The 27976-nt window shown below is 57.9% G+C and overlaps 1 protein-coding gene across 1 annotated transcript; it reads left to right on the top strand.

Moving 5' to 3' along the window:
- On the top strand, positions 1-27804 carry MAPKAPK2 (MAPK activated protein kinase 2). Its single transcript, XM_075055067.1, has 10 exons — positions 1-468; positions 21266-21405; positions 23104-23168; positions 23944-24023; positions 24132-24258; positions 24671-24746; positions 24923-25047; positions 25354-25439; positions 25815-25895; positions 26194-27804. The coding sequence occupies exons 1-10, from the start codon at positions 220-222 to the stop codon at positions 26335-26337; spliced, it is 1173 nt and encodes a 390-aa protein (XP_074911168.1). The 5' UTR covers positions 1-219; the 3' UTR covers positions 26338-27804.
- Positions 27805-27976: the final 172 nt, after the last annotated feature.

The following is a 27976-nucleotide window of genomic DNA, read 5'->3' as shown; positions in this document are numbered from 1 at the left end:
AGGAGGAGGAGGAGGAAGGAAGGAAGGAGGAGTCGCCGCCGCACCGGAGCGATCGCTCTTCTCGGGGCCGGCGCGCACCGGCGGGGGGCGGCGGCGGCGGCGACGCTGCTTCACCCCCCCCCCCCGCCCGCCTCCCGCCTCCATACCCGCTCCCCCCCGTTCCCCTTCTCCCCAGCCGAGAGTCCCGGAGCCCGGCCGGCGCGGCCCGCCCGCCCCGCCATGCTCTCCGGGGCTCCGCCGCCGCCCGCCGCCTTCCCCAACCCGCCGCCGCCTCAACCCCCGCCGCCCCCGCCGCCCGCCGCTCCCCCCCACGGGCCGCCGCCGTTCCCGGGGAAGGGAGGCCTGCAGATCCGGAAGAATGCCATCACGGACGACTACAAGGTCACCACGCAAGTGCTGGGGCTGGGCATCAACGGGAAAGTTTTGGAGATCTTCAGTAAGAAGAGCGGGGAGAAGTTCGCTCTCAAGGTGAGAAGTTGGGGGAAAGGGTTTTTTTTTTGGGGGGGGCTGCCCGCCCGCCCGCCGCGGTGGTGGAGGTGGGAACCGGGGGACCGGACGGACGGGCGGGCGGCTCCGGGCTGCCCCCGCCCCGGCGGCGGGCTGCGGAAGGGGCAGGAGGAGCGGGCAGAGCCGGCGCTGCCTGACAGTGATGGAAGATGTCTGCTGCGGGGGGGGGGGACGGCGGGGGGGCCGGGAAAACGGGCAGCGACAGCGGGAACCGGCGGCGGCGGAGCCGGGCGGGACAATGGAGCCGGCAGCTGCCCGTCCGTCTGTCCCGCCGGGCTTTAATTTTATTTATTTATTTGTTTTTTCCCCCCATTAAGAGCACCGAGACGTGGCTTTCCGGCTTTCTAATGTGAAACGAAGCAAAATGACATCTCGGTAGTGTGTCTGGGGGGGTTCGGAGCTGAGAGGGGCCCTCGGCCTGGCCGGTGTCACTCCCGGGGGGTTCACATCTCAGGATGCGGGGTCCACGTCTCAGAACGCGGGCTTCACCCAGTGGGGTCCATGTCTCAGAACGTGGGGTTCACCCAGCGGGGTCCGTGTCTCAGAATGTGGGGTCCATATCTCAGAACGTGGGGTTCACCCAGGGGGGTCCACATCTCGGGGCACAGGGTCCGCATCTCAGAACACGGGGTTCGTGTCTCGGAATGTGGGGTCCACCCCACGGGGTCCGCATCTTGGGATGCGGGGTTTGTGTCTCAGAATGCAAGGTTCACCCCATGGGGTTTGTATCTCAAAATGCGTGGTCTGCGTCTCGGAACATGGGGTTCATGTCTTGGAACGTGGGGTCCACGTCTTGGAGTGCCGGGTTTGTGTCTCAGAACACAGGGTTCACCCCGTGGGGTTTGTATCTCAGAACACGCGGTCTGCATCTCAGAACACGGGGTTCATGTCTCGGAACGCGGGGTCCACCCCGCAGGGTCCACGTCTTGGGACGTGATGTTTGTGTCTCAGAACGCGGGGTTCACCCCATGGGGTTTGCATCTCAGAACGCGAGGTCCGTGTCTTGGAACGCGGGGTTCATGTCTCGGAACACAGGGTTCATCCCGTGGGGGTCTGCGTCTCGGAACGTGGGGTTCACGTCTCAGAACGCGGGGATCCCTGTGCGGAGCCGCTCGTAGCACTTTGCGTAAACGCAGGCAGCTGCCCGGGTGTCCCTGTTTGATGGCAGGTCTCTCCTGGCTCCAGCCGTACGGAGCAGCGTGTAATACCGAGCGGCTGTCATCCCCCAGCTTCAGACAGGGAATATTTCATTGTTATTGTATTTACTCATCGTCCGTAACTTGCTTCTCTTTGAAAGACGCGTAGATAAATAGCGGCTGCAAAGGTGTATTTTAGCACACGCTAGGTGATGCGATGGTTTCCTTGTTTTCAAATGAGCTTTTTGAGGGAAGCGTGTCTCCCATGCCGGGGGGACTTGGGGAAGTTTGAATGGATTCACGACACGCCGAGCGCGGCGCTGGGTGACGCGGGTACAGGCAGTCTGCTCGGCGGGAGCGCCGTGTTCTCTAGCATCGATGCAATTTGCGCCCACGCGTGAGCTGTTCAAACCCACGGCGTTACCCTGAGAACTGCAAAGGCTAAAAAAACCCCACCTAAATCCGTAACCCCCACCGCTTTTGTTTTTAGTGCTGCCCATCTGTTGGTATCTGGGATTCCTAACCTGAATGAATGAATGAATGAGGGGCTTTGGAGGCACGAGTCGCGCCGCAGGGGTGGCGGGGTCAGCAAGGGACGGTGCTGAACGCCTGTGATTAAGTGTGTGGGGGGGTCAGTCGAGCAATAAAAGTTTGACTTTTCCTTCAGAAACGCAGGCATTTCTCGTGAGCCGCACCGCGTCGTACTCCAAGACGACATGTATTGTCATCTCGTTTGGCTGAAAATTAGTGAAAACCTCTTCTGTTTTGACAGACGGGCTCCTCCTCGCTTCTGCAGTTGACTCGCGTGTTTAAAGTGCAGATTCCAGCACTTCCCTTTTGCGCCCCTGAAAGGGGAAGGATGGCACGAGGAGACCGACCGCCGGCGGTTCCCCTCTGCCCCGGCACGGGTGGGATGGTGGGGGCCTGGGGTTGGTGCCGTCACCCTGCCCGGACCAGAGCGCGGGGCAGCCGCTGGGGTCAGGATTTGGTGCCGTGAGTCGTGTCGGTTCCTTAGCCGGGTTGAAAAGCATCCTGGAGCGCGGGACTTTGCGTTGTAACGTAGGAGGGAGGTGCAGAGTGTCTGCGCGGCTCTCGGAGGGTGAGGTGTATTCGATGCTGAATCGCTGTTTTGGAAAAGCGTTGGTCGTTTTCCCTGTCCCCTGTCCCGGCCTCTTCACACATCCCTGCCGGGGGGAGAAGAGTTCAGCTGAGTGGTTGGACGCATCTCTGGCTCTTCAAAGAGCGGCACAGCTGCTGCTGTGATTCCTTCCAGCACCTCGAAAACTGCTACGCTGTGAGTTTGGGCTCTTAGACGAGCCGGCGCGTACCTGGCTTGCCCTGGTGAGCGTGAGTTACAGGCTTGGGTTATTTGGTTACGGTATTTGGACTGAACTGCCGAGCCCAAATGTGGTGGGGGTGATGCCTTAGACGCGATGCGTGCTGACTTCATCCCCTCCTCTGGTACGCAGCTGGGATAACGCCTCTGTTGGAGACCTGCGGAGAGGTATTTGGATCCGAATTACTCATGGACTGCATCAGTGTGGAAAGATGACCTAAAGCAGGATCCGCAGAAGTGATTGCATCGAGTTGTCATGTTTCAGATGATGCTTAAAAGAATCCTGATGGCCCATCGCCAGAAGCCACAGCTGAAATCTCTCTGTGCTGCCTGCTTTGGTTGTGCAGCAAACCTTTCCATTTGGAACATTGCTCTTTACATTTACTATTCCAAAATCTTGTTTAATAATGCAAACCTCCACTGGAGGGAAACAGTTGTGTTTCTCCCTGACATTAACGGTGTCTTCTGGTTACCTTGTGCTTCCTCTTGGATTATGAGCAACTATTATGTTGTTAAACCTCTTTCTTGCAAACTGAGAGATGCATTTAGGTTAGGGTTTTACTGAGAGTCACTTTGCTTAAGAGAACTTTTCAGTGCTCCAGGAGAGTTTGAGCTTGGAGACAGTGTTCCAGCAGCAGTGAAAATGTTACAGCCAATTTTCTCCTCCTTCCAGTCCAATAGTCCGTGGCCGAGACGCATCATTAAATAAAATGGTGCTGCGTGCGAGTTAATGGATGGTAGTTTGGTTTGCTGTGTAGTACCTAGGTGAAAACAGGAGATATTCCTTGACTTTTCTTATAGATCATTATTGTTTATTTTGCAGTTTCCCACCCCCAATTTTATTTTATGTTTTGGTACCAAGCAATACCTGAAGTGTGGCATCCCTGAATTATCTGGTGGGAAGCAGGCCACCGACAGTCCCGCTCACCCGTGACCTGACTCTGTTTGATGCGTGGTGATTTACTGCAGGGTGGGACTATGAAGTCCGTGGAGAGGTGATGAATGGAACTGAAATGCGAGGTTTAGGTGTTTTCTCACCCCTTTCTTCCTTGTGCCTTGGTGTGATTTATTATTAGGCAAAATTAGGCTTGTAATTTCTGTAAAGCCTGCTGTATGTAGGTCATGGTTGACCTGACTTGGCGTTGTTCGTTGTGGTCAGGCTGTTGGCATTAGTGACGCAGGCTGCGACAGTGGGGCTGGGAGCGAGGTCTGTCTCGCCTACTGCAAATTCCACTTTTAAGACTAATCTTTAGGCAAGATACTGGGTAGATGGCTGGCTGCCTGAATTTGGTGAGGAAATCACAGGTAAGCCAGACCGGAGAGTGGGGACTAGTAATGGCAGGTGGCCAGTTTTTCTCCATCATGCACGTCACTCGATAGAGCTCTTTGTGGAGCAGGTTTCCCTTAAAACAAATTAACAAACCTCACTCCTAACCCCGACTTCAAAGCAGGAAATCCTCACCTGGATTGGTGAGCTTTGGAAGAGCTTCCCAGGGCGGTGAAGGCTGCTTGCAAACTTGCCCCCTCTCTGGCAGCCCTGTTTCTGGAGCATCCTCGGTGCTTTGGGGCGCGTTTGCGAAACACTCTCAGTCTCGCTCTCAGCCTCATCAGATAATCTGTGAGCGATGGTTCCTCTGATGGAGAAGGAGGAAGGAGGCCAGTACTTTTGCAGTTTATTATTCTTCCAAGATACCTGGCATGGAAATAGGGCAGGCATCTTGTAGCTGATAACTGAGCGGCTTTGTGGATGAGCGTGTTCGTGTAGCTGGTGGCCTCGTGCTCTCTCTGCCGTCATGGCTTGGGTGTTTTACAGAGATGTTTAGAGGAGCAAAGCACCCTGTTTCCCATGGCTTCCTGCAGCTTCATTTGAGACCAAATGCTTTGTCCCCCAGAACATCCAGCTGGAAAAATAACTCCTAAGTGATGGAGTGGATGAAGATCCTGGGCTCATGCTCCTGGGAAACAGCTCTCTGTGTGTCTGCTGTACTTCTGCTCCTCTCTCAGTGGGGGGATTTCTTTTTTTTTTTTTTTTTTTTTTTAACTCTGCCATGTATTTTATATAATCAGAAATGTCTTTGCTGTGGCATTCTGTGCAAGCCGTGGTTGAAAAGCTGTGGAAGTGTAGTGACATCATTGGGGCTTTTCCAAGGCAGTGGTTTATTATCTCATTGACCAAAGGAGTCTACTGACTTGGGGTTTGAGTTTGTTTAAACAATTTAGGATTTGCCATAATCTCTCCTAAATACATTACATGTTCTGAGCAGTCAAACCTACGACTGAGATGGACTGATAACGGCCTGGGAGCAGGGACTTGGTTTTTCCTTTGGCACGTGCTCAGCAAGTGGCAGGGCTCTTAATAATAATCTGATGCCATCAGCCATAGGTCTTGCAAAAGAAGATCAGTATTTCCCACGTTTTCAGAGGTGGGGAACTGAGATGCAGTGATTTACTGAAGGTCTTGCAGCCCATCAGAAGCGGTACCGGGCTTAGGAGCTGAGCTACTTGCTCCGGGATGAATCCTTCACGGGCAGCAGGACAAAAATACAGCCCCTGCGTGTGTGATTTCACAGCTGAATGCAGCCAGGTAAAACGATTATTTTATTATTCACACTGAGCTCCCGCTGGTCTTCAGCGAGGTTTCTGCCATCTGCCAGCGCACACGTCAGGAAAGCCCCATGTATAGGACAGGGCTCGTCTGCCGGGCTGCGGAGGTGCTGGCTCTGCCTCGGGGGAGCGAGCGGTGCAGAGCAGGCGCTGAGCTTTATCAGACACATGCTGCCTATTCCAAAGCATTTAAAGCAGTGTATAAATAATAATTTGAAGCTGTGCAGACTGAGCACCAGGTCTTCTAGCGCATTTGCTGGGCGATGGGTAGGCACCAGTCATGAAAACTCCCAGAAAGTTCCGCCTGGGAAGCCTGAAAGAGCAGATTGGTGACTCCTCTATTCCCAGAAACCTCCAGGATGTGGTCTGGGATCTGATGGGATGGATGAACTCCGGATGGGCGATGCCGGGCTTGCAGGACGGTGCAGGTACATGGGAGGCATCCGGAGGAGTGGCTGGGTCGGAAGCGGCACGGAGAGCAGAGCGGCTCTGGGTTTGGCGTCTGGCATCTCCTGAGCCTTCGTGGTGGGCTCGTGTGCCCCACACCGGGGTGGTCCGAGGGCTTTGCAGCAGAGGCAGTAGCTGATGCTGTTTTAAAACCCATCCCTTCGCTGGAGTTTGCGCTGTCTGCTGAGAAACGGGGAGGAAAGAGCCCTCCTTCACGAAGAACCCCTTTCCTCCTGCTAGCTCCCAACGTCACCGGCTTCCCGACCTGCAGACGGCCCTCGCTCGGCCGCCCGCTGCAGAAGTCAGGCTCCTCTCCAAGCACAACTGGCCCCGCGCGTCTGGCCTCAAGTTGCAGCATTCAGGCAGCATGACCTCACCTCCTGGTTTCCAAGAATAACGTGCTGCCTCCCCTCCGCCGCACCGGGGCTGTCTGCAGCGGGCGAGGGCGGCTGCCGCAGCCCGCCACGGGCTGGTTCTTGGGACCCCGCTTTTGCCAGATGCCCCCAGGCAGCCCCGTGTGTGCCCCGCGCCGTTCGGCTCCTCTGCCCTTTTTGTGGGGAGGGGTGCGGGCAGCAGAGACGGGGATGGAACTGGGAGAGGGTCTTCGGGACCCGGCTGAGCGCGCCGGCGGGTTTTGGAGGAGGGAGGGTTTGGGGGGGTGGATCCGTGAGGACCAGGGCAATCCCTCCCCACCGGCTCCAGAGGCTGGTACGGGAACGCAGCTTTGCCTGACCTCTCCCCAAGAAACCCGTTTCGAGCCTGGGCGGTCATGTTGAGTCAGCGTTTCAGCGTGGTCCAGAGCTGTTGAGCATCGTGGTCATCTCTGGTGGTGACATTGGCGTTGGGTTTTCAAAGCCCCTGTGACCTGTATCCCACTGAAAGTGGGTCCCGTCCCCTCCATGGATGCCCCTCGTCTTTCATGGCTGCAGGATGCTAAGATATATTCTTCTTTCAGCTCTGGCTGGCACGAGGACTGTGTGCGTGACCGGTGCCCGGAGGCTCATTTTTGAGAAGGTTCTCGTCTCAGCGGCCGATTCCCCTACGGAGATGGACGGGGAGCAGCGCGCGGGGGTTAGAGCAGGGCACGCAGGAGCAAGTCTGAATGCAGAGAGCTTTAACAGCCTTTTAAGCTGTTGTTTCATTGTACCTCGTGGCTGAGTCATTTCAAAGATTTCAGCCTTTTAAGATCTTACCAATTTGAGGTAGGGCTTATAGCAACTGGCGGGTTTAATGGTTGCATTAACTTGCTGTTTCCTTTGTGGCCTCAGGAAGGGACTAACGGCCACGAGTCTCTGCGTGTTGGTAGATCCCCCCTGACCCGAGAGGACCTGAAACACGAATATTGCTGGAGATGCTGTGGGCCACAAAAATGTCATTTGGGTAGGGTGGTGGGACGGTACTTGCTGTCAGGAGGGGGATACAGGATGGTGTGCCAGTGTGGCTCCTCTCTGAGCGCTGCTGGGAGCACGTGGAGCTCTGCTGTGTCCGTCTTTGGTCTGATGCTGCGGGGGAGGACGATGGCATCTTCCCGTGAATTAAGGTGTTACGTCAGCACGCTGCTTTGCTGTGACAAAATATGCTCTCCCAGCGGAGAGGGCAGGTGAGCACGCTGGCTCAAGCGGTCTGCAGCTGGCACAGCGTTTGCCGTCATATGTAATGAGATTATTTAAGCCATTGGCGTCAGGGCTGCATGTGATTATGTGCCTGGCTGTCCAGCGAGCTGTAGCCTAAACTAGAGATAAAGTTCAAAACGCAAACTCAGATCTGAATGTTCCTGGGGCGCCCAGCCAGGCTGGGACTTTGCAGCTCTGCCCTTGCTAGATATCCTTACCTGGTTTGGGCTATAGATTCGGGATCAGTGGAGGGATGGACTCCTTTCCTTCGTCATCATAATTAACTTTGCTGCCTTGCTTTGTGCCCCTGGCTGCAGCCACCTCCCCTGGGTGCCCCTCTTCGGTTCAACCTCTCCCTGGCCCCAGAAGAGGGGGGTAAGTCGGGCTCGGGGTCGTCATTGCCATACGCCTCTCACGCTGGAACGGGCTAAATCTGTGTAACGGCACGTCGGGACTCTGTGCCGTCCCTGTCCCAAGGGCTGCAGCACCTCCTGGGTTTCTGTGGGGCAGACACGGGTGGGAGCATCTTCTGCTGAGCGTTCAGAAATGGAGCGGCCGCTCTGCCCGTCTGCTGTCCTCCCGGCGTCCTCTGGCCCTGGTACGCGGCACCGAGCTAGGGCAGCCTCTCGGAAGGCTCCTTTGGACCTCCTGCCAAATGTGTGTTTTCGGGGAAATGCGGCTGGAACACAAGCTGAGGCTGCTGTGGAAATTTGGCAGCGCGTCCCGTCAGCCTGCAATTCCAGTAGCCGCAGCTCGTCGCTCCTCGCGCCCATAGGTGTGGGTGGGAGCCGGGTACCAGTGGCACCGCCCCGGGGTATCTCGGCTGGGCTGGGGGGAAAGCAGATGGAATTGGATCCAAACAAACCAGAAAGTATGCGTGTTACCCTCAACCTAATTTAACAAAAATAATGAATAAAATAAAAAGCGAGGGGGAGGTGGTCTGGTAGCAGGGATATGTTTTTATTTTCAGTAGTAATGACAGCCTTATTGCATCTACCAGCTGAGCGTTGAAGAACAATTTTAACTTCTTGTCTTTCCGCTTGTTTTAGCAAAAAGTAGGGGCTGTGCTGGCTCTCAGGCGGTGCCGCTGTGGGTGTCGGCAACTTGTCATCTGCAGAGTGCTGGCTCCCGTAGCCACCGCTTTCCGATACGGCCAGGCTGCAGGAGTCATCGTCGACTCTAACAGCCTCCTCTGGCCAGCCCGGTTCCCTCCGGGCTCTGGTGTGACTCTCTCTTCCTCTTCAGCCATTTCGCAACCTCGCTGCCCATTGCGCTGGGCAGATTGCTGAGAAAACCCGGGCGGCTCTTGCCCAAGTAGCTCTGCCGCGGTGCTGGGAAGGGCGGGCTTGCCAGGAAGTTTAAACCCAGGTTATCTGCTGGAAGTCACGGGAGCCCGCGAATCCGGTGGTTTTGGGTGGGTAGCTCCCGTGCCGCTGGCAGAGCAGCGTCGACGCGGGGGCACGGCTGTTTTGGGGAGTTTTGGGGGTGTTGCAGCCCTTGGCTGGGCACCTGCCTGGGCTCCGGGAGAGGACATCTTCCTCCTTGCTGTCCCAGGAGCTTGGAAAAGGCTTGCAGAGACCTGTGCTTTTGTCCTCAGTGCTTTTCCCTGCAAGGAACAACCCTGTTCCTGGAGTGAGGGGCTCTGCGTTTGTGTTGGAGCGGGACTGCTGACATCTCCCTCTTCGTCTCCAATCCCACCCTGCTTATTCCACTTCGGGGTTGAAACTCCCAGTATCTTTTGTTGTAAGGAAGAGTTGCTGATAAAGAACAACTCTCTGCCGGGATGCGCGATGCTCTGTGGGTGGTGGGACTCAGCAGGGAAGCACTCCAGGTCCTTGGGGGTTTTTGGAAGTGTCCTGATGCTCCTATTCCCCAGCTCCTCGCTGCTGGAGGAGACGACCGGCCCGGCCTCGGATGCATGTCGTTAGAGATGCAAATAGTGGCCTGATGAAGCCTGGGTGAGTAAGATGCTGGGGAGTTTATGAACGGATTAAAATGTGGTCTTTGCATGCTGCTGAGCAGCAGCTCCGGCGCCTGCGGGGCAGGAGGGCTGGGAGCTGGAGCTGCTCGCCGGGAGCTCCGGAGCAGGTCTACGGCTCGTGCCCTCCGCCGCTGTCTGGAAGAGTTCACAGAAGATGACGTCCTCGGTGGGCAGTGCTTTTGGCTGATATTCCTGTTTCTGGACTTCAACTCGAGGAGCTACAGGGCAGGGAGGGTTCCAGCCCTGTGGGGTCCAGCTAACGAGAGCAAGGAGAGTTTTCTGGCTGTTCTCGGTGTAGCCAGTTAACTCTGTTTTGCCGGGCTCTGGCAATAAGGGCAGCGTGGGCTTGGCAGGTCAAGCACCTCTGGCTTTTACCAAAACATCCTTTTCACATTTCTTTCTCCCCAAAGACTGCACTGAAACAACCAGAACGTCACTGGAAGGAGGGTTTGGCTGGGACCTGGTGGTGTTGCCTCGAGGGTTTTAGTGACTTAACTCCAAACTAGCGATGAACATCTGGCTGTTGTACCCACCTCAAATCCAAACCCTCCCAGCAGCCTTGGAAAGAGCCTTAAACCTCATTGCGAAAGAGGTGGGGGGCAATGCAATGGGGGTGCCATCCATACAGGCTGCTGAAGACTTAATTTCTCTCTCTCCCTTAGGAAACGGAGGCTCTGGTGACTCCAGGCGTTGCTCCAGCCTCTGTGGGGCCGCAGGGGCTGTGGTGATGCCAGCGCTGCTGCTTACCAGTGTGCTCCAGTCTGCTGGAGGGATCGTACTGGGAAACGTGGGGGCTACTGGAGCCCTCGGGTGGGCGGGCGGCCGAGCCGTACAAAGGTTGGCCTGTCTGCTCTTTGGCTCCCCCCAGCCCTAAGCCCTTTTTGTGAATAAGTGGGATTGAAAAAGCTTAAATTCATACAAAGCAGGACCCAGGAGCCCCCAGCTTCCCCCTGCCACCCTGTGCCCTGGGGCTGCCTCTGCTCCCCCGGCGGCTCCGATTAATGCTGCCCTGGGGTGAGCTGGTGACTGTAAAGCTGTCTGTCGGGTGAGGTTTCTTTTTAAAGGCTGGGTATGGGATGCCCAAGAGGAACAGCCTGGCTTGCCAGGGGAGCAGCAGTAGCTGCAGGAGTAGGGTTTTTTTTTTTGTTAGTTTGTTTAAATGTCCCTGCTTTTATCCTTTCATCCGCTTTCTGTTCTAATCTAATGGGCAAAATGCGTCCAAAGCGCTTGCTTTCTGTTGTACTTGGTAAGAAATCAAGGAGCCTGCTGGTAAACACTGTCTAGCAATGGGGTACTGGGCATCCGTGGGAGGATCAGCAAACCTTTCCCAGAGCGCGTGTGTTTTTGCTGTATATTGAAAAGATGCGAGAGCGTGAAAGCTCTGCTATGGACCCCTTCCTCTGTGCTGTTGTCTGTTGGGCAGGACCTTTTAATGGGAGATACTGGCATTTCCCTCTTGGTAACACCAAGGGGCTGAAGGCAGGTTTCTCCTCCGATGGTGTTTTCGGAGGCACGTGCACCCCGGCACTTCGTGATGAGTTTTGCACGCTTGTTGGCTGAGTTGAGGTATTTTGAGGTTACGGTGCTGACCAAGACGCTGGTGGTCTGGGCTCCATCCGGACTTCACCAAACCTCCTGGGCTCTGGGGCTGCGCGGCTGCTGCCAACAGATGCCACAGAGGCTCTCGGGGCTGCCCAAAGCCTGCAGGGAGCTAATAATAGCCACCGTGTCCTGAGAGCTTTAACGAGGTGCTAGCAGGATGCAAAGAAGGTTGTGGGTTTGGTTTGTTTTTTTTTTTTTTAAAATAGAAGTGCAACTGTGTTTTCCTCCCAGCTGAAGGAGGCTCAGGATGGCTGGTGCAGGGGGAAGAGGGGCTGGTGGAGGAGGAGCACCCTGCTCAGGCTTGCGGGGTGGCAGGAGGCTCTCGGCCTTTCATTGCATTGCTTCAAGGCCCAGGATTTCCCCTAAAATACTAACTGCTGTGGTGGGTAAAGTGGGAGCGCGTGACCATAGGTAGTGTCGGGTCTCGAGTCTGGAGCGTTGCTTGGCTCTTAACCCAGGTGGGTTCATTGCAAACGGGTGGTCGCACCAGCTCTTCGGCAGGTCCTGTTAAGCGCTGAAGATGCATAACAGCCGTGTGATGGGAGGAGGAGGAGGAGGAGGAGAGCAGCCTGCGGTGCAGGGACAGGCGAGTGAGAGAGAGCCGGGAGCAGCTCTGCCTGGGGGTGATGGTGGAGGAGAGGGTGGTGGGTGACTCGTACCCCCGAACGGCTCTTAACCACCCAGCAGGGTGCAATCCTCCCCTTTCCCTCTGCCTCTTCCTTAGCATCCCTTCTCGTTAACGGGTCTTGCTGTGGGTCAGCTGCAGCAGCCCCTCTCCCGGCCCCGTGCATGCCCAGGGGTGGGCTCGTTGCACCCTGCTGCATCGGAGCTGGCTGCACTGGAGGTTTTATACCTGTTGTGCCATGTCGGAGGTGGAGGGAGCAGCACCGGGAGGAGGGCGGTTGGTGGCTGCGGAGCCCCTGCCTTGCCGAGCACTTGCGTAGGCAAAGGCGAGTGACGAAATCCCCGTGTCGCTCCCGTCCTGGCCTTCCCCTGCACAAAACAAACCCCGCTGTCGACAAAAGCGGCGGCCACCCAGCGCGGGAACTGTTTTATCTCGCGCAGGGAAGAGCCGCAGTCCCCGGCAGCCTCCAAACCGCTTTGGACGTCGTGCCTGGTGCGGGTTCACCGTGCAGGAGCGCGATGCCAACCCCTTAGACTGGCACCGCTCGGGTGCCTCCGAGGTTTCGTGTCGTGGGTCCCGACTGCTGGGGGATGCTCCTCTCCGCAGGGATCGCCCGGCGAAGGCAGACCTGCTGCCTGCGGGGCACCGCGGCCGGGTTGTGCATCCCTGGCTTCATCTCAGGAAGGTGTTTGCTGTGCCCTGGTGTTGACAAAGCCCGTGACGGGGGTGAAACTCTATTAAGTAAACATCTGGGGAAAGGACAGAATGACGCAAAACGCGCTGTTGTCGCCGAGCTTTGAGGGCGCGTAAATGAAACCCTCCTCAGGCTTGGTGCTGGTGGAGGAAATGCATCCCGAGGCCGTACAGCTTCCAGCGCCGGGGGGGGAATGGTGCTTCCAGAGTGCTTGCCCTCGATGCGGCTTTGTCTTTTGGTTTGGGTTTTTTTCTTATTTAAATATATATATATATTTTAATAGATACTTATTTACACAGCTCTAAGATCTGTGTTGAAAGGCAGCAGGCGGGATCGCTGGGCTGGAAGGGGGTGGCAGCTGTCCGTCTGTCCCACGGAGGGTCCTGCGCATGGCTGAGCCCCGAGAAACTTCATTTTTGTGCAGAGCATGAACCCAGGAGCTGCTGGGAAGCGGCGGGTGTTTGTGGGGCTTCTGGCAGGGCTTCACGGCTCCTCCGCTCGCAGGTGTGGGTCTGGGCGGTCTGAGCCTCTCCCCTAAATCACTTCCAGCTTAAAAGTAAGGAATGGGTGGGCATGTCTAAAAATAAAAGCAGTTCTGGGATGTAGGTGTGGAGGATCCCCTCCCGAGCTGTCCCTGGGGCCAGAGGTAATGGCGAGGTCGGGCAGGGTTGTCCCCAGGATTGCTGTGAAGCTGATGGAGCAAGGGACCCAAAAAGATGCTTCGAGCACCCGGTGCCCTCCGTGGGCTGTGTGGCGGAGGCTGAGCCGGTCCCTCTGACCTGCGAGGGAAAGCCCCCAGCCACGGTGCAGAGGGCTGGCGGACACGGCACCGTACCGTGCCTGGGAGCGAGGATTCCAGCGTGACGATAAGGGCTTTTTTCAAGCTGTGCCTGCAGGAGGGAAGTGCAAAGGACATAGGTCAGCACCGAGTTAATGGTTTACATTAGTGTTTACTCCTGTATTAATCGCGCCTGCGCATATCAACCACTTCCTATCATAAAAGCACATATGCGTGCTTTTTCCGTTCACGAGCTCACCAGCTCCGGTCGGAAATCTGGCAAGGGATGGGGTTTGGGGAGGGGTGGGAGGAGGAGCTGACCCCAGCCCTGAAGCTTTGTGAGGAGGCAGCAATAAAGGGGTTTGTGTGTGGAGCAGATCCGCTGGCCGCAGCCGTGTCTCACATGAAGATATCCGCCCCTCCTGGGGTTTCTTATTTTCCTTTTACTTTGTATTGTGTGGATAAAAGGCCCCGGTGGCTGCAGCGTGTCCTTGGTGGGGGCTGCAGTGGAGGTGCGGGGAGATGCAGTGGTTTATTTTGCAGAGAGGGGTCCCTGAGCATCCCCCCACCCCGGAGCAGCTGCCTCCTTTCTCCACTCGGATCTCCCAGCCCGGCATCACCGTGGCTCCCGGTGGGAAGCGACATCTCGGATGCCCGTAGGAAGGGACGGGCTGGGCTGGGGCGTTTTGGCCGTGACGCCCCCCTTCCTCGCTGGATTCACGAGGAGGTCCTGGCCAGGGTGATGGCTCCATTGCTCCGGCCAGGTCTGCTCCTTGGGACATCCCAGGGTGTCCCCCTGCGTGACAGGACCATCACTAGTGCCTGGGCTGAGATTTTGGCTCCTCACGCCAGCCCCGGTGCCTCCTGGAGAGACGAGCATCGCGCGGGTCACCAACACCCAGTGCTGCTGCTGATGTACAGGGAGAAGGATGATCCCCAAAACAAAAACCTGGGACTGAATGGGTCCCTAAATTTGCTTTTCTTGGATAAGTGAGGCCGAAACTATTTATTTCTCTTCATTAAACACCAGCTCCAGCCTGCTGCCATGAGTCAGCGGGGATGCTTCGTGCTGCCGCCTTGTTGCCATTTACCTGCTTTGACTTTTCCCACGAGTTTCGCAGCCCCCTCCCGCCCGCTGCCTCCCCGTCCCCTCCCTACGCCCTCGTCCCCGATGTCCCCACCACGCTGGTGGCCCTCAGCATCCAGGGCACCGCTCCTGGTACCCGCTTTGGAGCTTCATCTCCTTGAAATCAACGTGCCAAGAATATTTTTTGCTGCTGGGCGATGGGCTCTGCGAAGCGGGGCTGCCTGGGGGGCAGCGCCCCGATTGCGTGGGGGGGCACGGGCCCCTGGCAGGTGGCTCTTATTTAAACCCGGGCCTCTCTTCTGCTCTTTGCCTTTGTGTGCCTGGAGAGGCTTTTGTTGCAGCCTGAAAAGGCTGAATAGCTGCAGCATCTGTCGCGGGGCGAAGAAAGGCTCAGCAGATGCCCTGGGGAACGGGGGGAACTGCGGGGTGGGGGGTCCCGAGCATCCCCCGGTGGGCATGGACCCCCGTGGGAGCTGTGGGCAGGGGAGCGGGCAGCACACGGGGCACGGAGGGTTGTGCAAGCATTGGGTCTCCTTGTGAAAGCGTGGTGCAATAGCCACCTCTTCCCTCGCCCCGTTTCCATCCTCTGCCCCATTGCAAAATCACCCGCAGGAGCAGGGACGAGGCTGCCCGCTCCGACATCTGCCTCCGTGAGCGTGCAAGCAGCTTCTGGGGGGGTTTTTAGTTCGCCCCTCGCGCGTGCAGCCTCTTCACGCCTGGCTTATTGCTTGTCTTGGGCCACACGGTGGAAAAGCTTTCCCTGCGCCTGCCGCGGTGGCTCCGGGTCTTCCTCCGAGCGCTCCAATAATTCAGACTCGGAGAATGCGGCCAAGCAGCTCGAGCGTGTGTGTCAGTTCGTGTTTGCTCGGCCTGAGTTGCGTCTCCAGTCTTGCTCCCCGTTTGTAGCTCTGTCTCATCTGAATAATTCTCTCTCGCTGGGACGCTTTTTCCAGCCTCTCCATCCTCCCCGAGGCAAGCGAATGTGGAGGATGACCTTTTGTTCGCAGCAGTGGGGGATGAAGCCGCTAATGCACGGAGCCTGCCCAAACTGATGGCATCAGCCGCCATCCCTCCAGAAGGCTGGTACTGTCCTCTCGCCTTGCAAACCGTGAGGCTTGGATGAAGCCATCTCCACCAGGGATCAGCAGCCACCCTTCTAAATAAATAGTCACCCCGGCACGGCAGGCTGGGGCACGCTGCGGGACCCACGCGCCGCTCCTCCTCCAGACGTGTCACCTCTGCTCTCCGGCTTTCCCTGGGCAAAACAAACGTGAGGATGAGGCTTTTGCCTGCTCTCTTGCAGCTTAAAGGTCTTCAAGCAGGGACCGACTGTGTCTCCATGTGCATGGGCAGAGCAGAAATGATCCCCAGCTTAGGAAAGTTCCTTTGCCTCTGAGCGCTGCTGGTCGTAGTGGATGTAAGCAGCGGGGATGGGGTTAATGTAAAGGTTTATATAAGAGCCACGATAATGTGGGGGAGGTTTCCCGAGCTGCACCTTTCTTTGTTACTGCATTGTGACCAAACCACAAATTTCCCTGCATTTGGTAACGTAATTCTTCTTACAGGCTTTGGAACTCGTGATTTTATTTCTCTTCTGGAGTTCGTAAGCAGTAAAAGTGGAACAAAGCTTTCCTGCTTCCATGCCCTTCTGCTGCTTGCTCCCTCCCAAGAGGCTGGAGCAGCTTCGGGACTGTGGGGCGATTAACCTGGGGGCTCCCCAAATGCACTGGCATTAAAGGCAGAAAAAAGACACGTGGGCGATGATCAGCTTAATGCAGGTCCCCCGGCACTGTGCCTCGTCGGGCGGGCGCTGGGGACCGGCAGCAGGGTGCGGGGGGCGAGGGGGCTTTGCCTTCCTGGCGCTGCGAGGTGGGAACAGCATGTGCAAAGCATCCAGCACCGGCTCGACAAATGTGTTAAGCAGCCGATGCCAGTTGGCAACCAGTTCGCATGGAAAGATTAGAAGAGGCAAATCTTTTGAAGAGATACCTTTTTGCTTTATTAGGAAAAAATGCTCCTTGCCCTGTGCTAGCCCGGCCCGGTGAACCCAGGTGTGCAACACAGGCAGGGGAACCTCTGCTTTGCTTCCCTGCTGATAACTTGGGAGGATGATAGCCTGCCTTTCTTCACTGTAGGTTTATTTTTATTGCAACTTAAGAAGAGTTTATTTTAACCCCCGTGGCGCAGATGGGTCCCGAGGGGAGCTCCTTGGGGTGGCGTGGGGCATGGGCACGCTCCTGCGGGTCCTGTTGCAGGCGGTCATCCGAGGGGTGGCCGCTGCACAGGCAAGGCATGCAGCGGGTGCTGCTCTGCTGGGAACCGAGGTGAATCGGGTCTGATCAAAATACATGGGGAAATAAAAATACCCTGCCTGCAAGAGCAGCTGGAGCGCCTGGGGTGAGCGTGGAGCCAGAGCAAAGAGGGGCAGCCCTGGAAAATGAACAGCTTGGCGTGCCGGTATGTGCCTGATCCTCAGTTTTCATGGAAATTGCCCGTGGGAGGTGAGTTTTCCCTTGCAAGCTCTTGGACAGGGATAACTTGCCAGTCTGAGCGATCGCGGTCTGTTCTCACGGCTCGCCGAGGGGCAGCACCCGTTTGGGGCTGCGGTGGCACCCACGGCGAGTAGCAGTGGGATGGGGTCATTTGGGGTGTCCTGCCGTGCCGGTGGAGGAGGGAGTTTCCTTTATGGACCTGCCACGATTCATGGCACGGCATCCCGGGAGGAGGAGGTGAGGCTGAACCAAGTGATGCCTGAGGACAACACGTGGGCAAGGGAACGTGAGCGCGGGTGGCTCCAGCCCCCTTGTTTTCTCCAGCATCTTCCTTCATTTGAGCTGAAGCTCATTTTCGATGACCCAGTAGAGCGACAGGGCTGGCTGGAGCCCGCTCGGTTTGCAGCCCTGCTTCTTGCACTGCAAAGGCAGCTTGCCGGGGTTTGGGTTAGGTGCGTGGGTGATGCCCACCTGCAGACGCCCCGACGAGCTGTTTTGTTTTCAGGAGCCGCTTCCAGGGTTTGTCTTTGAAAGGTGGTGAAAAGCTTAGAGCTGCTGCAGGAGCCCGGGAAGAGCCTTTGCTGCTGGGGGGGTCCCGAGCACGTAGGGGCTGGGCTGTGCCGTCCACTGACGGGGCCGGTTTCGGAGCCCTCAGCTTGAGGGTTTTAGTGAAGCTAATGAGTGTGTTTAGCTTTGCACGTAACTAATTTCTCTCGCAGCGTGTGATGGCTCCTGGGGCATCTGGGCTGAGCCAAGGCACAGGATGGCAGCAAGTGCCGTCTGCCAAAATCTCGGAGGTGTCAAGCTGCTGTAAGGAGAGCTGAAATACGGCTGAAACGCAGCTGAAATCTGAGTTTCCTCCCTAATTGCGATGAGGGTGGAGCGGCCCTTTTCCCTGCTCTCCCTCCTTTCCTGCGGGTAGGTGTCCCAGTGGGAAGCGGAGACGGGACGGTGCAGGGCCCTGGGGTGGCACAGCATTCCTGGTTGTCCCCTGTCCCGTGTAGCGCCGAAGGGATACCTGGCCACGGAATTGCTCTCTGACGACGAGAGGAGGTTCGGAGACCTGTGCTGGCTGCAACCACCGTAAAGGGAAATGCACGCCAACTCCTCCGTGCCCGAGACCCGGTTTTGGTCGGAGGGGGTGGCTGAGCCCCCTCTGCAGCGCTGCCCTTGGCCGGGGACACTTGTGTAACTCGGGGATCCGGTTACTGCCCGCTGCGGTGCCCGGGCTGCTGGGCTCAGCTGCTGCCTCGGTGCCGGAGCTCTCCGCTCCGGGGAGAGCGAGCAGGTAGTGCATCTGGAATGACGAAGACTTTGGCCTCCAAGGAGCCCTCCCTTGGAAGGGAAACGGGAGATAACAGAGAGGGAAAAGCTGAACTGAGAGCAGCGGTGGGCTGTCAGGGGTTTCTAGCAGGTTGTCCGTCTGCTGCCGTTTCCCCTCTGCGAAGGGTTAAGTCTGGTTGCGTTCCGGATTACTGCGGTTGCAAAATCTCCGACTTCTGAAGCCGGTGGGAGGGGACAGTGTCCCCACGCTGGTACCCTCGCCTGGGGTGGGATGGGGGCACTTCACCCTTGCTGAACCTCAGGGAAACCCAGGGTGCTTTTCCCATCCCAGCCTCCTCGCCGCAAGCCAAGAAATATAAATCTTGTTGCAGTCATAGGCTGCCCTGGATACCGGAGCTAAATTAGGGACTTGGGCAGCGTTCCCACACACCCCCAAATACGTTCGATGTGGAGTTCCCGTGACCGGAGCGATGCCCGTCACGCCAGGACATCACCCACCGGTGGTTTCACTGCTGACTGTGGTCAAGGAGGGAGCGGGAGGGAAAGTCGTCGGCTGCGGGAGCTGTCGGCTGCCGCCGAAAGAAGGGAAACCGGTGGAAGTGGTGCCGTGCCCGGACCAAGAGCAAACGGCGCTTTCCCACCCCGGCGCCGTGCTCCGTACATCCCCGGCTGCACGGGACGCTGGGGGCCAGCGCTTGGTGCCGCGGGCAGGATGGAGGTTGTGTGGGTGCGATGGGTGATGCCAGGCTTGTGGGTTGCTTCTACCGTGGTTTGGGTATCGCCGTGTCCCTCCTGCATCCCCCCGCGGTGGTAATGGCCACCCCCACAGAGCCTCATTGCATCCAGCCTTCAGCTCCCCGTCACACCGCTGTCACCTGCCACCGGGAACATTTCCTAAATAGACCAAATCGTTCTCTTAACGAGGTTTAATCTGCTCCGCTCCCAGCCGGGTGAGCAGCCCCTCCATCCCATCGCTGGCGGGGGAGCGGAGGGAGGCCGGCTGGTGGTGCGGCTGAATTGCAGCCAGCGTGTTTTGAGAGCGCTGGGGCGGTTGTTTGCTCGCCTGCAGGTGCCTGAGTACAAAAGCAAACGTCAGGGCTGTGCTGGTACAGGTAATCGAGGCTGCTGCCTCCTAGTTCATTAGGTACACAATTAAGCTCCTCTAAAAGCACTCTGAGTGACCTCTAAAAAAAATTGGATGTGTATTTCTGTACATCTCCTGTTTGTCTTGTGTAGAATGATGTTAACTATCTGCTTCCTGCTGTTCAATTTTTCCCAGCGCGTAATTACAAATTGTTTTTTTCTCTCCAGCTTCCTGGCTCCCCACGCCAGGCTCTTCGGAGCGGAGCTGCAAATAGCCAAGCTTTCATCCAGGCCCCTTCCCCGCCTGCGCGGCTGCTGGGGGGGCTGGCACTGCGCTTGCTTACGGCTTTGGCATTAGCAGGATCTGTTTTTTAGGGTAATTAAGTAACAGAGGAGCGAGGAGGGGCTGTCCCACCTCCTGCCCTGTCTTCCTTTCGCCCCAAGGCTGTCGGTGCAAATGATGTAGAACGGTTGTGCAAAGGGTGGCTTGGCCGCTTTGGTCTTCACGGAGCTTCCAGACGGTTTGGTGCCAGAAGCCGCCCCGTACCCCATCCACCAGCGCGGGTTTCCTCTGCTCCGGGAAGCAGGAGAGCCGAGGAGGTGGGAGAGGTGTGACCAAAACCCCCGTAACGGGGTTACGGGTGGGTGGCTGAAGCGCGCATCCCATTTATCCCTTTCCCTGTGGCAAAGGGCAAGCGCTGTTGCAGGCAGGAATGCAAATTGCCGTTATTCTGCCAGGGCTCACGCGAGCGCCGTCAGCGAGCGTTTCATTTATAAACAGGCAGTGTGCATCTTTTGGGGCTGCAGCAAGCGTTAATCCTTGTTCTTGTGAAATCCCTCCTGGGGCAGAGGGGTCCTTGCCGTGCGCTGGGCACCGTTTCGGGTCCTGCCAGGCCAGCGAAGCATCCCGGGGGCTGATGCTCTGCCGCTCGTCAGCTGGGCACTCGCCTTCACCCAGCAGCCCCGGGAGCTCAGCCGGGAGAGGGCAGAGGGGCAAAAAGTACATTTCTGTGTCTGTCTTGGTAAAATGCCCAAACCCGCTGTTTCCCGCTGATGCACACGGGGGTGGGATGCCTTTCCACGTGCCCCTGCTCGCTGCTGCACCGAGGTGCAGACCTGCTCCGGGGAGTTTTGCTGAGCCCGGCCCCAAGAGCTGCCGGAGACAGGAAGGAAAATGAACTATGCTCAAGATAGACACGTTTGTTGCTCTATATTTAGGAGTATAATAATTAAGGCTGGTTGTTTATCCTGACAAACATGGTAATTAATAGTCTGTGGCAGACGAGCAAATCCTTCCTGCACCTGGGAACTGTGAGTTGTCTCTGGGAAGGGCAGGGGCCTCATTAAAGAGCTGCTGCCGCTTGTGAGAAAAGCTGCTATTTTGGGAACATCTGGCTGTTTGCTCTGTCCCCTCCCCAGGCACAAGTGGCTGGGCGCCGGTGGCTTCCGATGCCGTGGTGAAGGTGCTTTTGTGCCCAACCTGTGCGTAAGGGCACAGAGCAGGGGGGTCCCGCCAGCCCCCCGGAGCGGAAGGCTGGTGAATGGGAGGTGGTGGGTGGGCAGCGCTGGCAGGGGACTGCGGAGAGGGGAGCGAGGATGCTTGGTGGCACCCAGGGGTGCAGTGGTGTAGGTACTAGCGCGCAGAAGCTTGCTCATAAATGCAGTAGGAGGTCTTGCTGGCTGGTGGCACGGGCTGGCTGGGCACCGGGGGAAGCATCTCAGAGGGCAGGGAGGTGGCAGGCAGCCGGGATAAACTTTTACCAACCTTGGAAAAGGAGGGCAAGAAGTTTATGAGAGCGGGCGGCTTCGCGCTGTTCCCACTAGATGGGGATGGAGGCATTGCACAGAGCGCGCCGGAGCTCGCCCGCGGAGAGCACCCGCTTGGCCTTCGCCCTCGCGTCTTCTCTGGGTGGGCACCGTGCCGGGGGGGGTATCACGACCCGGCTCCTCTTGGTGGGGAGGCTGGGGGCTGATGGGGGTCTCGCTTCTCTCGCAGATGTTGCAGGACTGCCCGAAGGCCCGCAGGGAAGTGGAGCTGCACTGGAGGGCGTCGCAATGCGCGCACATCGTCCGCATCATGGACGTCTACGAGAACCTCTACCAGGGGAGGAAATGTCTGCTCATCGTCATGGAGTGGTGAGTTCCCATCGGCACCGCTTGCGGGTGGGCTCTCCCCGCAGGAGCACCCGCAGCCCCGCGGGGCGGTGGGGTGATGCCAAAAAGGGGGGGACGAGCACCTTCCTGCACCCCTGCCGGGGTGCTGGGGACCCCGGGGAGATGCGGTGCCGGGGGATGCAGCCTGCGAGCCGCAGGGATGCGAGCCCTGGAAGGGATGCTGCGCTGCTGGCGTTGGAGGGATGGCGGGAGCTGTGCTGGCTCTGAGTCATTCTGAAAACTCGCTTGGCTGTTGAGAGGCTTCAGGCCTGTGGTTCTCGCTGCAGATAGATCATAACCAAACTCGCTCTGGCCATTGAAAGTCGGGGTAGGCAGCGGGTTCCTGGCACCCCGGCAGCCTGCGGTGAGGTCTGCTGGGCAGCGCGCAGCCAAGCCGAGCTGATGCATCTCTCGACGCCGTTGCACCTCTTGCAGCGGCAGTTGAGCGGCTCTGATTTGGGTAGATGTTTGATATAACCTGGGGAGGAGGAGGAATGAAGGGGAAAGTATTGAAACCACATCCCAACCGCAGCTGTGATTTGATGCAGCTTCCTTGCCAAAACCTCTCCTCTGGCAAGCCGGTAGGTTGCCTGGGGGGGCAGCGGGTGCAAGGACTGCCACGAACAGCACCGGGGCAGGCGGCACGGCAGCCGCCCGAGCGGCTCTTGTGTGGGAAGAGGCTTCTGAGAACCGCGCTAGGACGCTGGGCAGCCGGGGATGGGAAAGGTTTGTGCGGCACGTCTGCTTGCGTGGGAAGAAAGCGGTAGCTGAATGGTAGGAAACGAGTCCCCGGGGCAGCGACAGCTCCCTGCAGCGCGTCTCTGCGACGGGTCCCTGCTGTCCGAGGGATGCTCTGGGTGTAACGTCCTACACGAAGCGGCGTTTGACTCTCAGTATGAGCACGGTGTGTCTCCTCGCAAGCTCCGTGCGGCGGTTGGCCTCGGTGGCTGCGCGGTATCTGTATTGCAGATGTCCAGCGAATGTCAAGGGCGCTGGCTGGAGATGCTATCGGCGCCGGGAAAACCAGAAGCCGTTTCTGCTCGAGTTAGATAAGGCAGGGGCAGGAAGCACCGTTATCCCTGATCCCACCCCTGATCTCTCTGGGAGCCGAGTTTTTCCTTAGGGTACCGGGGAGCCTTTGGCTGGGGAGGGAACCGCGCCAAGGTTTCCATGGTCCTTCTCCAACACCTTGCGTGAGAGCTTGCTCTGCTGCAGGGGGATTCAGGCTCTGCCTCCCCCGTCCCATCGGTGAGCCCATCTCGGCGCCGCTGACACCTCGCCCGTGCCGCGATCTTTGCTCAGCACTTCTGCGCGGGGTTAGCGTGCCGGCGAGGTGGTTGGCTTGCGAACTAAATGAGGTCAGGCGCGCTGGGAGCGCTCTCTCCACGTTCGAGCCACGTTTGCTGTCTTTACTGTAAATGTGTTTCTGTGGGCTGGTGGGGAGACCACGTCCGCTTGCACCCGGCATCTCCGCCCCCAGCACGAAGCCTCTGCCCTGCTCATTTCTGGAAGGAGGAGGCTCTGTCACCCAGAAGCACTGACCCAAGGGCTTGGGTGAGGAAGGGGTTCGTTTCTTGCTGAGCTCGTGCAGCTCCTGGCTGAGCATCGGAGGTTTCGGTACCACTTGCGCCCGTGTGAGACGGATGCCGCAGCATCTCACGCCGCGTGCTTCTCTTCCAGCTTGGACGGCGGGGAGCTCTTCAGCCGAATTCAAGACAGGGGAGACCAGGCCTTCACAGAACGGGGTACGGAGCCTGCGGGGACCTGGGGTTTCGTCTTTGGATGATGTCTTGATGTTTATAGGAGTGTCTTTGGTCCAGCTCATTCCCTCAATTGCTCTTTTGAATCCTCAGCAGGGCTTTGCACTTGGGGAATGAGGAATGTGAGTGCGAGTATCCCTGCTTTTCACACTCACTTGAGAGCAGGGTTAGGGAATGTTTTCTCAGCTGCCCCTGCACCCCATCCATCCTGCTCCAGCACAGGCAGGAGCTTCAGCGACCTTCAGAAACACCCACCTCCCTCCAAAAATGAAGTCCAGGGGCTGTGGTTCTCATAGATCTCATTAATCTCATCCCCTCTGCTCCTGTGGCTGGGAAAAGTGCCTGTACAACCTAAATCCTGAGCCCATCGCCCTTTGGCTTCCCACCCTATGGGGAAAGCCTTCCCAGCTGGTTTCCCTGCAGATTTGGGGTCCCTAGTGGTGCTGGGGGCTGGGTCAGCCCCCCCACCCCAAAGTGAGCCCCAGCTTGGGGCTTGTGTGGTTGGGTATTGGGGTCGGAGGCTGGAACCTGCCCCATCCTTTCTCCTGGGAGCTTCTCTCCCGTTTGCTGCAGGCTCCTGACCTGGAGATGGGTCCCGGGGGGGCCCTGCTTGGAAAGGGGATTTCAGGTAGAGGAAACCCCTTTGGCCTCAGCCAGGCTCTTTGGCCCCTGGTTTGAAGAGTAACCCAAGGAGTAGTGCTCATTGTAACTTGCTTATAAGGGCTTCTGATTTTTTTTTTTTTTTTTTTTTCTGCTTCAGAGGCTTCAGAGATAATGAAGAGCATCGGGGAAGCCATCCAGTACCTGCACTCAATCAACATTGCACACCGGGATGTGAAGGTACCGTGCTGCACGCTCGCCCGGCGGTGCTGAGCCCTGCTTGGCCCGTGGCAGTGCCGAGGCTGCTCCGGCTTTTCGGCTCACTACTTCTTCCCTGTGTTTTCACAGCCGGAAAACCTCTTGTACACCTCCAAAAGGCCCAATGCTGTGCTAAAGCTCACGGACTTTGGCTTTGCTAAAGAAACCACCACGCACAACTCCTTGGCCACTCCGTGCTACACGCCGTACTACGTGGGTAAGTGGCTGTGGGGGGGGGTCTGAGCAACTCCCGTCCGGGGTGCTTGGGACTGGGGGCTGGTTTGGGTGCGGGTGGGTGCTGTGGTTCGCCGCTCGTTGGTGCGGTGCAGGACGGGCTGCTCGGAGCAGGGTGTCGGCGTGCGCAAGCCAATATGTTTCCTACCCGTGCTGCAGCCTCCCTGGCGTTGTGCTCGGGGCTGCGAGGCAGCACCTCCCTGCACCAATCCTGCCTCTGCTGCCTGCACCGCCGTGCCGAAACCCGCGCAGCAGCAGCGCTCGCGCTGCCCTGAGCAGGGCTGCCGAGACGGCACGGAGCTGCGGGCAGCTCTTTGACCACTCCATGGGATGGTCAGATCCCTCTCGCCTGGTGCTGCCGCTTTGACTCGGGATTGTGTTTCTTTCTTTACCAGCCCCGGAGGTGCTGGGTCCGGAGAAGTACGACAAGTCCTGTGACATGTGGTCCCTCGGCGTCATCATGTACATTCTGTGAGTCTGACGGGTCCCTCTCCATCCCGCCGGGCTCAGAAGGGGGGGATGCAGCTCTCGGGCTCGTCTGCGGGCTAACGGGGCTGAGTCTTCCCCAGCTGCACTGCTCCTGCTCCTGGCACTGCCCAGTGCTGCCGGGGCGACGCGCTGACTGTCCGCTCCCTCTCCCGGTGCAGGCTCTGCGGGTACCCCCCCTTCTACTCCAACCACGGCCTGGCCATCTCGCCCGGCATGAAGAAGCGAATCCGAATGGGCCAGTACGAGTTTCCCAATCCCGAATGGTCCGAAGTGTCGGAGGAAGGTAAACGCGGTCCCCGTGACAGCTTGTCCCTGGGCTGAGGTCTCCCGTTGGGGTCAGCCCTGCGTCCGGCAGCGCTGCGAGGGCTGGGGGAAGCCTGGGCACGTCATGGCTCGTCCCTCGGTGAGGCGGCAGCTTCGCCTCTTTGCTCAAGAGGCTTTTGCTGAAGGGTTTGATCAGGGTGAGCTCTGCGGCACGCAGGGGACGGGAGGCGCGTGCAGGCTGTTTTGGGGCTGCTGGCTCAGGTTGGAGTGTGGGGAGAACCCCCCTGGGACCTGCTAATGCCCAGCCCTCCGCGCATCCTTCCAGTTAAGCAGCTGATCCGCAACCTGCTGAAGACAGACCCGACCCAGCGCATGACGATAACGGAGTTCATGAACCACCCTTGGATCATGGTGAGTGCAGGGTTGATTGGGATGGGGATGGGGATGGGGATGAGGAGGGGATGGGGATGGGGATGAGGAGGGGATGGGGATGAGGAGGGGATGGGGATGGGGATGAGGAGGGGATGGGGATGGGGATTGAGGATGGGGATGGGGATGGGGATTGAGGATGGGGATGGGGATGGGGATTGAGGATGGGGATGGGGATGGGGATTGAGGATGGGGATGGGGATGGGGATTGAGGATGAGGATGAGGATGGGGATGGGGATTGAGGATGAGGATGGGGATGGGGATTGAGGATGAGGATGGGGATGGGGATTGAGGATGAGGATGGGATGAGGATGGGATGCCTGCAGCTCCCAGCTCACACTCTGCTCTCTCGGCAGCAATCCATGCAGGTGCCCCAGACCCCGCTGCACACCAGTCGTGTGCTGAAAGAGGAGAAGGATCTGTGGGAGGATGTGAAGGTAAAAACCTCCCTCCATTGCTGTCTGAAATGTTCTGCACCCCGGGTGCCATCTGGGGACGCTTCTGCCTTCTCATTGCAAACCGGGCTAATTCGGGCTCGCTGCGAGGGTGCTGGCTCCTGGGGAGATCTGTGCTTGGGAAGAGGCTGGAAAAATTGGCAGTGGGACACGGCCCCTGCTGCAATTTGTTCCCATGGGGGCTTGGAGGGGGACAGCTGCCCTGGGGGTCCCGGGGGGCTGGGGGCTGTGCCGGCGCAGGGGCTTTGCTGACGGCGCTGCCTGTGCCTCCTGCCCGCAGGAGGAGATGACGAGCGCGCTGGCCACCATGCGAGTGGACTACGAACAAATCAAGATCAAGAAAATCGAAGATTCCTCAAACCCTTTACTGATGAAGAGGCGGAAGAAAGCAAACCCCACCGAGCCTGCCACGCTCCCCCACTGAGGGTGCCCCGCGCCCACCGGCCCTTGAGAAAGCAATAACTATATATATATATTTTTTAAGAAAAAAAGACAAAAAGAGACAGACTGTTATATCAAGCGCATGGAATTCAGACATTTATACCAGACTAGTTATTTTTAGCTACTCACCTGTGTTTCTGGCCTTTCCGGAGCAGGCAGTAAAATCCCCCCGTCAGATCCACACGCTGCGGCCGGGGGTTTCGTCCTGTAGGTGAATGCCGCCGATAATTGGATTTTTTTTTTTTTTCTTTTGTGAAACAGTTTTGATTTTTATTTTTTTTTTTCCTTCCTTCCAAAGACATGGAAATTCCTGTGGTGACCTTTTTAGGGTATATAACGTATAAATATTTTTTAAAAACTACTGTAGAGCTGAAACCCAGACAGCCTGTTCCCTGCGTGGATGCTGGCTAGAGATGGGCTTTGGGCTGGGGAGTGGGTTGCGGGGGGGGGGAGGCGGGGAAGGAGAGCTGCCTTCTCCCCCATCCCGCCGTGCGTGGCAGGGCTGGCGTGGGGGGGGGGTCCCCGTGGCTGCCGTGCTTCGCTGGCCAGGAAAACCGCTGCTTTTAAAGCACGGTAGCCAAAAAAATCCCCCCCCCCCCACCCCTCCCTGACCTGGAAGCCTCGGCTTTACCCAGCGGCGCGCAGGGCTCCCCGCCAGCGCCGTCTGTGTCGCTGTCTGTCTGTACGTGGGGTGTGTGTCGTGTCCGTGGGTGCGGAGCTGCTCGTGGGTCGTGTGTCCCCCCCCCCAGCCCGCCGTGGCCACCGCAGCCTGTACCTGTGCCTGGAATCCGGTTCTGACCTCAGGGGTGGGCAAAGGGGGGGGGACACGAGCAGGAGGCCAGTGCCCCCCGTATCCCCCCCCCCAGTTCTGCAGGGACGTGGGGAAAAGATGCTCCCCTGCTGCCTCCCCCCCCCCGTCACTCCCGCAGCCCCCAATTCTGGGGGAGATGCTGTGCTGGGGCGTCCCCGGGGAAAAGCGGGTGGCATGGGGAGGGGGTGGAGATGGCGGGGGGCCCGGGACGGCAGCATTGCCCCCTCCCTGGCCGGGGCTGGGGGTTGTGCTGCTGCCCCCCCCCCAACCCTGCCTTGGCTCCTGCTGAGGGGGCTGCTCCTGCCGCCAGCTCCTGGGGGGGGTTGGGAGCGATCCTCCGCTCCCCAGGAGCAGGACGGCTGCTCTGAAGTCTTTAGTCCATGAATTATTATTATTATTATTATTTGTCACGATGTTTCACTGCGTTAAATGTGTTTGAATGGGGAAAAAAAAAATTTTTAAGGCAATGTTTAGTTTTTAGGTGATCTTTGAGACACTGTATGGAATTTTAATTTGTTTTAAAAACCGGTTTTTATCCCCCCCCTCCTTTTTTTTTTTTTTTTATGTTTGTCTGTTGGCTTATACTAATCTTCCCGGTCTGCTCTTCAGTCCTTTGGATTAAAGACACTTAATGCGTCACCCCAGTCTCTCCTCCTTGCTTGCGTGGCTGTGAAGAAACACCCCGTTGCTCCAGGCTGGGCAGCCGCTCTCCTGATTTCTCAAAATCACTCTTTTTTCCACCAAACCAGCTGAGCTCCCCCAGGTTGTTCTCTGGGGACACAGCATTTCAGTCCTCGCAAATTCCCTTGGC

This window comes from Buteo buteo, chromosome 23 (assembly GCF_964188355.1).
Source record: "Buteo buteo chromosome 23, bButBut1.hap1.1, whole genome shotgun sequence".
Lineage (NCBI taxonomy): Eukaryota > Metazoa > Chordata > Aves > Accipitriformes > Accipitridae > Buteo > Buteo buteo.
Note: the sequence above shows the minus strand (reverse complement) of the source record. Positions and strands in the feature narration are given on the sequence as shown.

Excerpts from the sequence above, each read along its gene's own strand:
- MAPKAPK2 (XM_075055067.1), top strand. The coding sequence starts at position 220 with ATGCTCTCCGGGGCTCCGCCGCCGCCCGCCGCCTTCCCCAACCCGCCG. Across the intron at positions 24,747-24,922 it reads GGCGTCATCATGTACATTCT|GCTCTGCGGGTACCCCCCCT; the intron begins GTGAGTCTGACG and ends CTCCCGGTGCAG. Across the intron at positions 25,896-26,193 it reads ATCTGTGGGAGGATGTGAAG|GAGGAGATGACGAGCGCGCT; the intron begins GTAAAAACCTCC and ends TCCTGCCCGCAG.